The sequence below is a fragment of the Phasianus colchicus genome, chromosome 7 (assembly GCF_987193195.1).
Source record: "Phasianus colchicus chromosome 7, bPhaCol1.hap1.1, whole genome shotgun sequence".
NCBI lineage: Eukaryota > Metazoa > Chordata > Aves > Galliformes > Phasianidae > Phasianus > Phasianus colchicus.
The window spans coordinates 5,296,045-5,311,655 of record NC_143442.1 but is presented as its reverse complement, the minus strand read 5'-3'; the positions used below and the strand labels follow the sequence as shown (position 1 = coordinate 5,311,655).

The window sequence follows — 15,611 nt, the reverse complement described above, 5'->3', positions numbered from 1 at the left end:
ATGAGGCCCACTTCTGTGTAGATGTCTTGGTGAATGAAATGCTATATTTCTAAATAACCATTTAAATCTCCCTTATAAATTAGTTTAACTGGGAAAAAGCTGAATAATTGAAGCCAATAATATTATTAATATGTGTTTTCATATTTATTTTTTAAACTAATTTTCCAGGATGATCTGGTAAGCTGAGGAAAGAGATGGTTATTAAGAGCAGATAGTATCTCTCAAAATTAAGGTTTTCATATTCAAGTTGCATATAATCTCTTCTGGATACTATTGATATCTCTGTGAAAATTCCTGTAATGTCATCCTGAAGAATGTAAGAATAAATTCATAATGTCTTTAAGCTCTAAGTAAAGAACACAGTCCCAGTGAAATTGAAGCAGTGTATTAAACAGTATTTTTGTGGCTGTGGTATACAGAGATCTGCATGAAGTGTTCCATGCCTTACAGACATTATTACTGAAGTGTATTTGATAGGAACAGTTGAGTTAGTTTCTAAACTGTAATCTAATAACACTGCCTCATTTACTGTCCAGCAGTTGTCAAATGAACAAGTACATATTCAAGGGAACGTGGGCAGCATGGGTACAGGAAATTTTTAGACATCCTCCCTCAGTGAGATAGATGAGAAACTCAGAACTGTAGAAAGAAAAAGGCAATAATCAATATGAGCAAAAAGAGAAAGGAAAGGAACTTTGGTAAAGAGACCTAGTTTTTCCTTAATAAGGTAAATTAATAGTAATGGTGACATTGCTAATACTGTATCCATCAAAATCAGTGTGATTCTTGTAATGAAGAGGAAAATTAAGCCCAATGACTTCTTAATAGACAGAAAAAAAGCTTTTAAAAGAATAATGCCAATTTAATAATTTCATCTTTTTTTAGTAATAGTACTCTCTTCTGGCCAGAAAAGTTTAATCATAGCACTGTGGTGCTCAGTGCTTCCACAGCCATTTTTGACACAACTTCTGAAATCTAATTTTGAGAAACTGATACAAGTATTTGTTACAGTGAATTGCTTTTTCAGTACCATATGAAGGGATTTGCCCAATCAGCCAAAAGCTTGGTGGTGTATATTTGCTTATTTACTAATCTGTAGACCAATTTTATAAAGCAATCAATTCCTGTGGAGAGAATCAGACAGAAATTCCATTATTTCAAGCATTTGTCTATTTCTGAAGCACTTATGGGGATATAAATGGCTTGGTTTTTCACTAAGGTATGTCATACCAGCACTGCAGGCTGGCTTAGAGGCTACCACCTCTACACTGCTGAGTACTATGTTTCTTTGTAGACTTCCTACTGATTTAAGGAATTGACTGGTTTTTGTTGAAGAGTCTGGTATGCCTTCTATACTTTCTATAGACTAATTTATGCACGACAAGCTTCTATTGACCCAGTACATCCTAATGACTCCTTCTGTGCTGCTGTGAAGTATCACGCCAGCAAAGCATGCATTATGTGAGCTGAGGAGAAGCCATTTACTTGACAGACTAACAGCTCTTAAATAACCATAATGGCACCACGATCTGGAGTGTAAAGACCACTGAACTGATAGAAGTAGGAGAAATATTTATTGCAAAGTCAATACGTTCGAACACAAAATCTGAAGAGCAGATGTTTGACTTAGACAACTGAAATCCACTATCCCCTTTCACCTCAGGATCTCAAAACAATTTAAACCTTTAAATGGTCCTTCACGTTTCATCTTTAAGAACAGTGATTAAGCTTTAAAATCAAACGTAATTGTATAAACCATGAGATTTATCCAATACTTATCTCATGAACCTGGAAGTGTTCAAGAAATGTGTGGATGTGGCAGTGAGGGACTTGGCCATGTGGGGATGGGTTGGTCTTGGTGAACTTAGAGGCCTTTTCCAGCCTTTTTTTCAGTGATGCTAAATCTCTGCCTTTGGCCTGTAACAGCTGACTCAGCACTGCTACTCAATACAATTTTATTTTAAAATAGTGTTTTAATTACAACATATGAAGAGGACTTGACTGAAAGCATTATGATAAATTCAGATAGGCCTATAAATTAAGATAGATCTATACATCCCAATGTTGTGGATGGGTTCAAGGGACCTGTATAGCTGTGGTTCACAGCCCTGAAAATGCACTCGGGATTCACAGAATTTATTAGTAACAATATCCAAATGGGCAGATATTTATTGTGATGTGCAGATTTTCTGTCTGTAAGTGTGTGAGGTAAGTGTTAACTTTCCATCTTCTCACTGTCCTTTTTGCTCATTACTTCTCTTTGCTGGCTATATTTTTTTTCGAGAACTTTCCACATAGAAATTTAAACTTCAAGTGTCATTACTTCACTGAAACTAATTTGTCCTTATTATTCCTCATTACCTTTTATCTTGTAATTGCTCTTTAGAGCTTCATACAATCTGCATATTACATTCCTCTAAGTGTGCTTTACTAGTCCTGAGTTTTTTTTTTTTATAATCAACATGGTCAATATACAAATGGTAAGCACCAAACTGATTTGCTATACACAGTAATTGGATTCTGCGTTTAATTACAGGTGGTAACGACATTTTAAGCACCTTATACAGGTGTTGGGGGGGGGGGAGGGGGTTTATGAAATGTTAAGCAACATTAAGGAAGTCTGAGCTTCTGGAGCATCGCCAAATTTCAGAGGTGCCTTTCAACTCCAAATTGCAGTTTTCATGGGAGGATAATTATAGCTCTGGCCACCTGGACCGCTCCTGCTGGAGGCAGGCGGAGCGAGGGAGTACCTTTCTTTTTTTTTTTTCCCCCTTTTAAATTATTCCAAATATGTTATAGTTTGTATTCTGATCCCTAACAATACCGCCTGGCCATCTTTGTTTTTAGTGTGTATGTGTGCTGGTCAAAACCAGTGGCAGAACGCTGTCATGAATTGGCAGTGCAGCTGAGATTGGGTGACCTTGGAAAAGGTACTTGAATTATATTGATGGCCTCCTTGATCTTGGGGGAGTTTTAATTCACATATAAAATTTCAGCCAGAGAAAATTAGACGGAGATTTGTTTTGGAGCTAATGAGAAAATATATGGCCAAGAAAAGGAGTTGCCTTCTCCTTCATTACTCATGTAATGTAGAAAGTAACTTTTTCCTAGTAGTGGAATTTAAACCTTAACATGTCCAAAAATAACCATTTTTTTTTGTTTCTTTCTTTTTAAAATACATTCATTTAAACTTAGAATATATGAAAAGACATTCTGTCATATTCAAGACACTGATTTCTTTTATAGAAATCGAGAGAGGCAGCAGTTTCAAGAACCCTAAATCAGTTCTTAATTTCTACTCCTTTTCTTGCCTTCCTACACAACCTGTGCTTATTAGCAAAAAAGCCCAAAGGCTTATCCTGCTTGTGCCTGCTCTGTGAGGGCTGCCTGTGCTCAGTGGACAGGTCAGGCTGTGTGAGCCGCCAGTCAAGGGAGCTCAAGCTGTTCCCGTTAGAAGATGCAGCTTTATTTCTGAGATAAATCTTAATTCTTCATCTCTAATAGCATTTTCTGGTGTGAAATCCTGGCTTTAGTGACGTCAGCAGGACTCTGAGGACATCCAATCTTCTGAACTGTTATTTAAGAAGCACATCATTATTCTGCTGTACTGCAGTACTTTTGCTTGCAAATGGATGTTACATCACATGCTGTTTGAGCAGTACATTTCTGCCTGTGAATTGTAAAAAGGAGCAGATATCTTAAAAGAACATTGCCAATAAAACTCTGAAATCAAGAACAGCTAAAGGTGAAGCTCACACTGGTATTTATATCTTGTTTGTCTGTACTGAATTAGCTAGCTGACCTTTCCTAAACATTATAATGTCTAAGTGATTGAAGTGCAGGAACTCAAATTTTATTTCTCCTTGTAGGACATCTGACCCCTGTCTGGATGCGTTGTTTCCTTTACATTGTATTTCCAAGATCAGGTACTTTTATAGGTACATGGCTTCTGTATTGTTAAATAGAGGAATGGCGAAAATCTATCCGGGGTCACTCAGAAATGAATTCATAAATAGACTGCAATGCTTGGAGCTCACTATAATATATCACATTGCTTCACTCTATGCCATCACAGCACTCTTCCTTCTCCATAGTCAATATTGGAACAAATTTCATAGAATCACAGAATCATTTGAGTTGAAAGGGACCTTTAAAGGCCATCTGGTCCAACTCCCCTGCAGTGACCAGGGACCCCACAGCTCGACAGGTTGCTCAGAGTCTCATCCAGCCTGACCTTGCATGTCTCTAAGGATGGAGCATCCACCATCTCTCTGGGCATCCTGTTCCAGTGCCTCTAAGTTAAAGGAGTAAATCAACTCAGGTTTCAGAGTCTAAAACTTCGACTTCTGGCTGCCATTCCCTTAATGGGACTAACAAATAACAATCTCCATACTGTTACCACTGACATTAGGGGAAATTTACATTGCCTTCCACTCATCTGTCATTTGGAAAAACTGAGGACTCTTTGGGTGATGTGCTCTGGGAAGATTCCTTTTTACCAAGCAATCAAAAATATTCCCAATTCTTTTTCAGACATCGATGGATTTTTTTCAGTACTTTATGGGAAAAAGATATAAAATTAAATGAAAGCTGCATTTAGTTAAACAGCTGCTTTTAAATCCCATTTCTCCCATTTTAATGAGAAGCAGCCTGTAAAATATTTTGGATAAATATTTTGAACAAATATTTTCTTTAAGATGTGGAATTGCTAAGTGGTTTTATTGTCTACATGAATACTTGAGTACCAGCATTTCCTCTTTGAAATCCTTATTTTCTGTTTAAAACAGTTCAGGGGTTTCCATGGGCTGTGGGGTCTGTCATGAAATGTGCTGTATGGTCCAGGCTTTACTCTTTACAAGCTGGCGGATGGATTATGAATAGAAAAAAAAAGAAAAATCTATATTTGGCAGAGAAGATTTTAGCTGTTGAAGTGAATTCCACTAACCTGTTGTAACATTTTGATTTCTGTTTTGTTTTATGTTCTGCACGAATGTGTAAGTTTCCAATACACCCAGGATGTGGAGTAGAGCACAAGTGATTTTTGACTTACCTCTCTGGGACGGATAGCTGTTGATGAGAAGGTACTATATCATCTCACTGGTATGGTGGGGAAGAAGAAAATTGAATGGGAATTGTTCCGTAAGTCAGGGGCACCCTTGGGAAGACATGTCTGCACATTGAAAAGTCATGCCCCTACCTTTCCCAAAAGAGAAAAATAAATAGTGGTGGCACAACATGGCAATTTCTGCTACATTTGTATTTAATGCTTTCTCTTCTGTGCTCTCTTTACTTAGCTAGAAAGCATTCTTCTCTTCTTGGGCTGTAATTATGAATGTGTTTTGTAGGTTTTCTCAAATGAAAAATAATATTTGTACTTAAAGTTTATGCCTACAGAAAATATTTCAAGCTATTAGTTAAAAAACACAGGCTCTTAGGTGTAATGTGCACTGCAACTCAGTATGAGCTTTGGGAAGGTGGCATTAAGGCATGATGTACAACAGGCATGGATCATTTTACCGCTCTTTGACCTGGTGAATGAGTTGGGAGAAGTGCCTTTTGTAGAGCCTGTGTTAAGCCTCAAAGCTGTCCTCACGTGAGTTATGCTGCAGTGAAGCGCTAACTGGGCACAGACTTCAAGTCAGGCAGTTGGGTTACAGTTTGAGATCTCTGCAGGATGTGAGAGAGCACGCCTTGAGAAGCTGGGAAAAGCGCATGGGAATTTTGGAAGAGGGCCTTCTGTGTTTTGTTAGGATTGCTCAAGCAGTGAATATTAATTTCATTGTGCCTCTAACAAGCTTGCACCCAGACAATGTTTTTCCAGTTGTAGAGCTGTGTCTCTTCTGAGTATCCGAAGTCCAGAGTGCTGCCCTAGGGGCCTGGCTTAGCCTGAGGCTGCTCTGAGAATGCAGTGACAAATTTCAGTGTCCTTAGGACAGCTCTCACTCAGCACAGAACAAAGTGGAGGCTGGGAGAAGAGGAGAACTCAAGCAGCGCTCTCCTCCCAGTGCAGTACCAGGGCATGTTCTGGGCTTTGCCCTTGTTTATAGTTGATGTAGCAGCAAGAAGACAAGGTGCCATTAGCTTTTGGTTGAAAGGTCATACTGAAGTTATTTTCCTTTAATCTGAAGTACTTCAACCATAGAAAAGCAAAATAAAATTTAAATATCTGCTCTAAGCAACTCCTCTCCCCTGGCTGTATCACAGAGAATGAAGTTAAGCATTGAATTATATATAGAATAATTATTGCAAAATTGCTCAGACTGCTTTTCAGTCGCTGGTGTCAATTCTTTGTGTGAATGAGAATGAATTCTGTAGAAGTTTAGGAAAGGTAGGAAATGATCCTATAAATTTTAGTTTGCCATTAACCAGATGCAAATGCCATTAACAAAAAGCCACTTTAAATGAAGACGTGTTTATTGTGAAGAATATGGATAATCCTGTCCCAGCTAGTAAGTGTCTTGGGAGCATCAGATGTGCTGCTGAGCTCTGGGACTGTCTGAGATATTGCTAAGCCATAGGCACAGACTTTAGATAGGAGCTTTCACTGTCCTAAATACAGGATAATGTCCAGTAGGCTCAGCAACACAGAAAAAGGCTTTCCCTCACGTATGGGATGGATGAAGGAGCATACCTTGTTATTTCAGCTTAGCTGCAGAATGCTCCTTAAGCTGCAGGAACCCGACTGTGTGGCCGAGCCTTTGTGACTTTGAGCATAAGCTGATGGGGTTTGCTGAGGCAAGGCTTGCCTTTTGAAAGAAATGCTAGCATTTATACGTGTGCTAAGTTTCAAGTGCCGTCAGTACTCACACTGGACTTAGGTTTATCCTTTGAGGGAGTGAACAGTAAAGAAGAAGCAAATCTAGTAGAATAGTCACCTGTGTGAAGGTAAGGTGGTTCAAAAATATTTGCTTAATCAGGTCTGCGGGTTCAAATAGGTCCCGTGGCTATTTTATGGCTCTGGCCATTTTACTTGTTCATTCTGTCATGTAATTTTATTTTAACTAATACATTGTATAAAATTATTTTCACATTTTATTCTCTGTTGATCAGGGGAAAAATAAGCAAAGTATCTGTACAATGTTAACATGAATATTGACCGCAAGGTGAACAGGACCCTCTTTTTGTCAGAAACTTGCTTGTCAGCATGCTGGTGATAGATCAGATGTAAAGAAAATCACTTCTGCAAAACCAATTTGCTAAGGGACTTGTAAAATCCATTTTTAAAAAGTTACTGAGGCGAAAAAGCAAAGGACCAGCCAACCACATATTTTGATCAGCTCTTCAAGGTCAAGAACTGCTTACTAATTCATCAAATATCTTACTGGTAGCACTGTTTGAAGAACAAACAACTCTGTGCAGATGTTCTACCTAATAACTCTAATACCATGGAAAGGTGGCTAGGGTAGAAACAAACAGAATTTTTTACTTACTTTTGGCAGTGCTACAATCATAGGAGCTGTGGTCTTCAAAGCATTGGCAGCCCAGGTCTGTACATTGTCCATTGCCATTACAGAAAGCAGGACAGCGGAGAACGGTAAGGATTTCCTCCTGGGTAGCAGTTGGCTGGCTTCCAACATGAAACACTTTACCTCTGTTCCTTAGCACTCGTCTTTCACACTCATTTTCCAAAAGCGCTATCAGTGCCCTTACCCAGGCCACATCATCCTTGAGCTGCAGATCTAACATGCATATATTGATGGCCTCATCTATCAGTTTTCCCAGGAGAGCCTTACACGCTAAGCCAATGGTGGAATTTGCAAGAATTCGGTGGCAAATCTCCTGAGCTTTGGCAGAGGTTAGGCCGCTGGGAGTGGGCCATCCCAGTGGGAGTTTTATCCGAAGCCCTTCAAAATAATCCTCTGGGAAAAAATAGGCAAAGCTTTCCGTGTCTGTCTGGCTTGGGCTATGCAATGGGTGAGGGGCTGAGTATTCAAAGTAGTTTTCTTGTCTTTTTGGTCTTTGTAGTTCTTCTGTTGGCTTGGTAAAGTTAAGGGAACTGTTGTTTTTCATGGAAGCACGATGTGAGAAGGGTTTTAATCGCTCCCCGCGGCTACCTCGCTTTTTTACTGATTTAGGCAGAGATCTTTGATCAAAAGACTTGGGCGACCGTTCCCCATCATCTCTTGAAGCAAACTCTTTGTCTGAGCGAGTGACAAAGTCTGATGTAACATCCAGATATGGGATTGCGAAAGTGTAATCCACATTATCATAATGACAACCAGATTGCATCTGAAAGGCATTCAGCGTCTTTACCAAGGGCATGGACTTTGTGCTCTCCTTCTGGCACCTGCAGTAATTTTTCCTCCGCTTCCCTTCTGAAGATGCTGGAGTTTTGTCAAATAAACTCTTCCCTGGAGGTATTCTGGTTTAAAAATACAGCGAGATTAGAGGGAGGAAACTTTCAACAAATTGATCTACACTACTAGGTAAACTTTCTTTCCCCAAGGTTCAGGAATGTATAAATTCTCAGTCTAACGAAGTACTTAAGAAAATGCTTAACTTAAATCTTTGTTTTCTTTAGTTTTTTATGCACTGCCCTTCTTGAGTTGTTCTGTACATTTTTGAGCACTAAACTGGAACTTTTTGGTAACAGATGCTTAAGTGCTTTGCTGGAGCAATGCCTAATTGTGGGATGTCACTTTGCAGGACTTTTTCTAAGGTACAGGTTGCCCTTTGCATATCAGACATGAAATAAGGCTTTGGATTTGTCTGGAGTGTGACTCAGATATAGCTTGGGGAATGGAGAATATTTCCTCTAAGAGTTGGATCTCTGTGTCTTTTTCTTTTTTCTTGGCATACTTCATTTCTGTCCTCTAATAGCACTTTCTTTGAGCTTTTCTTTTGATACAAAGCAGCTTTCTTTTGATCATAGGGTTTGTATATCACATAATGAAAGGTGATTTTTTTCTCCTTTTTTTAATTTACTACCACTTTAATGATGGATGAACTTCTAGAGAGTTCAGTTTGAATAAACAGCAGTGATTGAAGTTTCTCTGGAAATTTCATGATCTTATTTGTGCAGTGCAAGAGGAATTCCTGAAGCTTCATAGAAAAAGATATGCTTCTTGTCTCAATAGTTGGCAGCACTTTATTTCCAGACAAATTTGAAACACTACCAAAAATGTAAATTATTTTGGCATCAGTTTTGTCTTGCAGCCAAAATGTAGAGGGTTCAGAAAGGTTTAAAGCATTTGTCAATATTGTAAGACAAACCCTAGATACTGTTGTAGAAAGCAGATTTGGCTTTATACAGTTTTGACAATATATATTGAAGATGGCATATGTGATGGGGATGTATGCCTTGGAAAGGCTTGAGGCCCTGAAAACCCCTGTGCTTTCTTACAGACAATACACTTCTACGAGCTAGGAAGGACTTCTGCAAAAGATAACTAAACAAATGCTGCTTTTTGCTGTCCATAACCAAGGAAGATGTGAAAGCAAATATTTCAAGGCAAATTGGATGCTAATACAGAGCAAGAGTCCAAAGAGAATAATCGTGTTCCTGATTTCTCTAACTGCAGAAAGTATGAAAAAAGTATTCTATCTCCTTAACATATGTGTTTTAAAATCCATCTCTTCCTTGTTCATGTGCTACTTAGAGATTGGGAGGCTCTGATGTTGTTTTATTGTTTAAATATTGCATCGGAAAGCCAATGTTTAAAACAGATATGTTTTCGGCTACTTGGGAAAGGAGGGAGCCAGTGAAAAAACTGAGCTATCAGATGGTGAGCAATCATCCTAGCTTCAGGTGCTGCAGAAAACATAGCATGCTTTAAGTGTTATTTAAAATGAAATTAAAAGCAGCAGCAGTACAGTGACCCTCCAGGCTGTATTTTTTATTGCACCATTTCTCCGTTGGTGGATCAGAGACCGATCCAGTCTCTCCTAGATGTAGTAGCAGCCTTTCCATTGGCTTAGTTGGTTTTTGAATCTGGCTCTGAAGAGTCCTTGAGACTCATCTTTGGCAGTACTGCAAAATTAAACTCGTTGCTCCACTTGCCCTTCTCACATAGCTGCAACTTCCCATACCTTTCCTGAAGGTACCCTCCATCACATGTGCCAAGCATTCCTTGCTGTTTTATAAGTGAAATCCTGTATGTTCTGCTCTGGCTTCTGATTTTTCAACAAACTTGTTTTGAACAGCTGCTCCCAATGCTCTTGTTAACCTATCTTCAGGTAGAAAGAAGTTTGTCATTCTTGCACCAAACTGTTTCTCCTTTTGCCTTCCCAGAAGCAAGCCCTGATTCATCCTCAAAGTTTTAAAGCACTAGAGATGGCTGTTGATTTCTAAGCAGCGCTATGTAGGCTGGTCAAATATATCTAGAATGTGGTTGAAGTATTTGCTCATTTTCTGAAATGCAGTAAGTCTAAAATTTGTTGCATTTATTGTGTGCTAATCTCACATGCACAGATTAAGTGGCACATTAAGTTGCATACCAGACTACAGTTAGGATTTGATCCAACTGTGCCAAGTTTTCACACACATGCTCTTCCCATATTGAATTGAAATGACTATCATGGCACGAGCTGATCTTGAGATATCTTCACAAGTAAACATAACTGGCCATGTCCACCTTATTTGTTTCTTATTTGAAAAACACACTTCACAAGCAAACGTACACATCCAAAAAAAAAACCATTTCACTTTTGGAAACACCTTTTAGGTGTGTTTTGAGTTCAGAAATATGGAATTAAAGTGTGGACTCCTGATTTTGGTTCCAGACCACCTCTGTCAGGAAGTTCAAAGTTTTAGAACCAACCATCATCATCAGTGGAGTAGATACTAACTTTTAGCATGATACATATATTATCACACTCTGTCAAAATGTAACATTTAACCTATACTCACATATTGCAATTAGTGTTCAGGAATAAAAGAACAAGGGAAATACCAAACCCTTAATTAATCCCTATTGTCAATTATCTACATTTTCCACTGCAGGTGAGAACTGCATCCTTTTTTAACAGCTGAGTGGGATCTTAACACAGCTGTTAACTTGACATGACTCGTGAATATAAAACTTCTCCTTGGTAACTGCTGATTCTCATTGTGCTGACTGAAAAACCAGCCACCATGCTGCTTGGATGATAATGGGCCTCCAGGCTTTCCTCGTCTGATGAAGCTGATCTCTATTCCAGGTAATTAGGGGTGTACATAATGAAATAAGTGTATCAGCATCCTGGAATAACTGCTATAGGGCATCTCCCAGCCTGTGATCCTTTCTCACTTTGTACCTCCACTCCTCTATGAAGTCTTCCTCAGGCACACTGTTCAAGTCGTTGTGACCGATCCCATCAAAGAGGCCACACAAACCTCTGGTGCTGTTGAAGTCACTGCTTGGTGTCCTCACTGTCAAGCCCATTCCCCACTCGCTCACATCGGCTCGAATGAACGCTCCTGACGGGAATAGGATCTGAAGAGACAGAAAAACACAGTGAATTGAAGCCACTACTGAGCATTTTTATGCAATAAAAAGCGTCCCTTTCTATAAATGAAAATATCAAAGCAGAAACTTGGTGATGCTGGTGGTTATTTAAGATCACTTACATGCATTACGACTATTTATTTGTGCTATTATTTAACTTGTTTTCAGTTCTCATGTTGCTACCATCTGACAGTGTTACACAAACATAAAGCCGCATAAGGACTTTCTTTTTAAAGCAATAATTAAATTCTTTGAGATTTTCCCACTGGTAAGTTACCAGATAATTTTTAAGCAACTTCCATGACAATAGGCCACCCTCATGTCTTTGCCAGGAAATCATTTCTTTAAGATAAACTGCCAAGTATTGAAAAACAGCTTTCTTCCCTCTGAAAAATCGTTTCATTTTCCAAGGCTGGATTACCCAGAAAATGATTGTGTTTTAAAGTAGATAAAGCAATTTTCTCATTAAAGAACTTCTGGTAGGCTTATACTGACCTTTAAAAGAAAAAAAAATTGTGAGGGTAAGACAAAGGAGTAGCTGTGCAGATAATGGATTTTTCAGATTGGTGGTCCAAACAAATTTAAAAAAAAAAAAAAAAGAACAAATCTGTTCAAGTGCATTGTATTTTTGTTTGCTTGCTTTATTTTACTAGGTTAGAAGAAAATGATTGTGAAATTGATCCATGCTGGGAGTGGGAGGAAGTTCTCGATCCGGATAAGTAACCTTAGTACTTTGATCCACAATTAAATGTTACCAGTTAATTTTGAAAAACACATTAAATGGTTGGAAACATCTCATTACAATGATTTCTAAATATCTTAGTTTTTTTAAATCACTCCTGGCTGACAATAATTGATTCAGCCAAGTAATGCCCATTGCTTTTTTCTCACTGTATTTTTTTGGTCCTTTATACTCTCTTCCAAACTGAACCTATTAATATCTGTGAGAAGTGAATAACTTCTGTGCTGGAATCCAGATTTACATTTTGGCTGCAATAAATAACAATCTTGTTCATTTGAGCTTCTCAGCCCTCATTTCAACCAGGAGAACACTTTTGTGGGGACCTGGCCGTATGTTTTGTTTTCCAAGGGAACTTAAAAAGCCAATTGTTTTAATACATAGAGCAGAACAACTGCAGCTGACATAGTGCTGGGCAGTGCTTATTTTCCTCCTTTTGAAAAACCTTTGAGTTATGTGCTTTCCTACTGGGATGAGCATCTCCCACAAGGCTGTCTATGAAATCCTTAAGGTCAAAACTGCTGTTTCAATCTTCTGTGCTGTGTGAATGGGTATTTCCAGGTGGATTTATTTTCAGAAGTCCATAACCCTTCCTTTCTTGCTGCCCTTGGGCAAAGCAAGCCATCTGCCAGGAGGAGCTGGCCGCAGCCCGGGTTTTCTTAAACCACCTGGATTTAAAACTGCTGGCAGGAACTCTGAAGAAGATTTTTTTGAGACCTCAGCTTAAAGAGAAGAAGGTGATGGGCTGCTGAAAACCACTGCAGAAAGGAATAATGCTAAGCAAATGGAGGTGCACTGCTCATAGTGGTAACTCAGGGACCATATTTGTTGTATACAATTCCATTTAGATCAGGGCAGCATTCCTATTCACATACCAGAGGTGTCCTAATTTATTTTAAACACAAAAGAAATCAGTGGGACTTACATGAGGTGCAAATGAGGACAGGGTTTCTTGCTACGATTATTCTAGTAATAAAACAGTAACTGTATTGCATTCAGTTGCAAAATGAAATGACAGCTTGCTTTCTGCTTTTTCTCTGTTCTGTAATTAACAGACTTTCAATTACTACCTCATCAAGATCTTTTCCAAGAGATTGCAAGGACAGCCAAACACAGGCACTCCCTGGCAGTGTTCTGGCTCTGCTGTGAACCTATCTTCACCCAAAATACCTCCTGGCAATAAATCTTGATGACAAAATTTTAGGATAAAATGATCTTCCTGGCTGTAATTTCCCCCGTCTTCTCCCCACCAAACCCCTTGGTACAGCCCACTCTTATTCTTCCAGTGATTTCACTGGATTAGTGTGAAGAAATGATACTCATGCAAAATTTGTTATGGTTGGATAATGTTTTTAGGCAAATAATTTAAATTATAGCAAATGTTGCACATTTGCTGCCCATTTTCATGGCTTTTGAGTGCTGTCTGTATCTGGCTAACATTGCCTTGCTCTTAGTCTAAGACTGCATTGTTTTACCTATGAACCTTACTTCAGTATCTATATCGTAAAGCTCTGCAACAAAATTTGCATTGTGGGTTCAGTAGTACCTAGCATGAGGGAACCAAGAGCAGTTTGGTAAGCAACAATATTGGCATTTTGATGCGTCTCTGAGAAATTTCTGGAAATCCTTGTTTTGTTTGTTTTACAGTTGGTTAAACCAATGCTTCCACCAGCTTCTTCCCCATGTCACATTTTCCAGTACGCTTTGCTGCAGATGCTCTCATGGCTTCAGATGGATACTTTTCGCAGCAGCTTCGTTAATAATTCAGAGATATTAAACTCACGTTTTCGACAATGACAACAGGAGTACTCAAATCTCCACGTACTGTTATCTTTCTCCCTCCGTAGGACGTTAGGATTTTGACCTGTGGTGATGCCTCAGTACTTTGGATGTTGACCCGCGGCCTGCTGTCCTGAAAGTGCCCATTGCAGGCATCCAGGCGGACGACGTCGCTCCCTTCCCATGCAGCCACCCCACAGTTGCAGGCAGTGGCAGAGTGGCGTCCCCCACAATCCCACTGACGGACGTGCACTTCGAATGCCCGCGACGTGCTCTGGCACAAAAGGAAGGTGCCGATTTTATAGTTATCGTAATGCCTAAAGAAGAAGAAACAAAACCAGAGTTTAGAGACCCATTGTATCTATGTGGAGCAGATGTAACGAGCCCTTCCAGCACCTGCCTTGGAGGGGCCTGGACGTGGAAGCATCTCTCCAGTACCATCAGTAAGGTGATGCAGTCGCTGTTATTAATTGGGAGTGTAGAAGAATTCTTGAGAAAACCTGGTTGCTGTCTGCGAGCTGCTGCTATGGCAACGGGCATGGATAAAAAGGATAAACATTTGAAAAAAGCAAATGGGAAGAAGTTCCTGCTCCCAGGACTTTAAAAGTATGTTTTGGTTCTAACTGGATGCTGTACAGCATGATATTCTTCAAAGAAAAATCAGTGTACAGATAACCTCATATGCGACTAATTACTAACTTTTTCTAGTCTGACTGTGGCTGGGCATTTCATGTGAATCATAGAATGGCTTGGGTTGGAAGGGACCTCAAGGATCATGAATCTCCAACCCCCCTGCCACATGCAGGGCCGCCAGCCTCCACATTTAATACTAGACCAGGCTGCCTAGGGCTCCATCCAACCTGGCCTTGAACACCTTCAGGGAGAAGGAGGGGCTACTGATGAAAGCCGTTGAAAACAAAGTTGGTTCCCCTCCCAACAACTTCACTGTAACCATTGTTTCCTCTCTGAATGGATTGTCAGCCAATGTACTGCATGATTTGGAACAATCCTCTCATTCTTCTCTCTATGAAATTCCTTGCTCTACCTGAGCAAAACAATTTTGCAGGTGTTTCCCCTCTGCGCAGGCCAGATACAACTTCTAAAATAGGACTTGCAAGAGCATCCTTCTCTCCTTGTTCTTCTGTTTCCTCATACCGTGATCTTGTTTGACTGTTACTCTACTTTATTGCCATGTGATGTTTAAAAGTAAAGAAAATAGGGGCTGTATTTTTTATATATGTGGTTGGAGATTTCTCCACATAAGCCAACAGCTGCCATCTGTGAAAGCAGCGGGTTCTTCTGCTTCCTTTTAAGGCACTGCTCTTAGTTTTAAACTTCATTTTTAGGAAAATAAGTATAATGGAAACTAAGTCATAAGCATTTTTGTTTTTTTCTAGTAAAAACGAAAATGTAAAACTGAACATTAAAAGAAAATCAACCACTAAACTAAGTAACAGGATTATTTTTAAGCTATGTCATAAAAACATCGATAATTTTTCAGTCAGTGAATGCTTTCAATACAGATGAGAAAATAATTTGTTGTATTTTGGCTCAAGAACAAAGAATGCTTAACATGCATATATCTGCATTTTATTTCTCTCTAGAATGAAAGCCATAGAAAAATATGTACCTGAAAACGCAGCAAGAATTTAAACTCCAACTGCTTT

At 39.2% G+C, this 15,611-nt stretch overlaps 1 protein-coding gene and 1 long non-coding RNA gene across 2 annotated transcripts in view; one reads left to right on the top strand and one right to left on the bottom strand.

The window, feature by feature from the left end:
• LOC149917192 (uncharacterized) overlaps positions 1 to 3,926 on the top strand; it is a 181,510-nt gene extending 177,584 nt beyond the window's left edge. The window contains exon 5 of the long non-coding RNA XR_016468114.1: positions 3,870 to 3,926. This is a non-coding gene — a long non-coding RNA (uncharacterized LOC149917192). The remainder of the gene's footprint in view (positions 1 to 3,869) is intronic.
• LOC116227273 (von Willebrand factor D and EGF domain-containing protein-like) overlaps positions 1 to 15,611 on the bottom strand; it is a 163,815-nt gene that overhangs the window by 82,273 nt on the left and 65,931 nt on the right. Inside the window, exons 9-11 of the mRNA XM_090143533.1 lie at positions 13,991 to 14,261; positions 11,236 to 11,414; positions 7,431 to 8,362 (exon numbers count right to left, since the gene is read on the bottom strand). Of these exons, the coding sequence (XP_089999659.1) occupies positions 7,431 to 8,362; positions 11,236 to 11,414; positions 13,991 to 14,261 (1,382 nt within the window). The remainder of the gene's footprint in view (positions 1 to 7,430; positions 8,363 to 11,235; positions 11,415 to 13,990; positions 14,262 to 15,611) is intronic.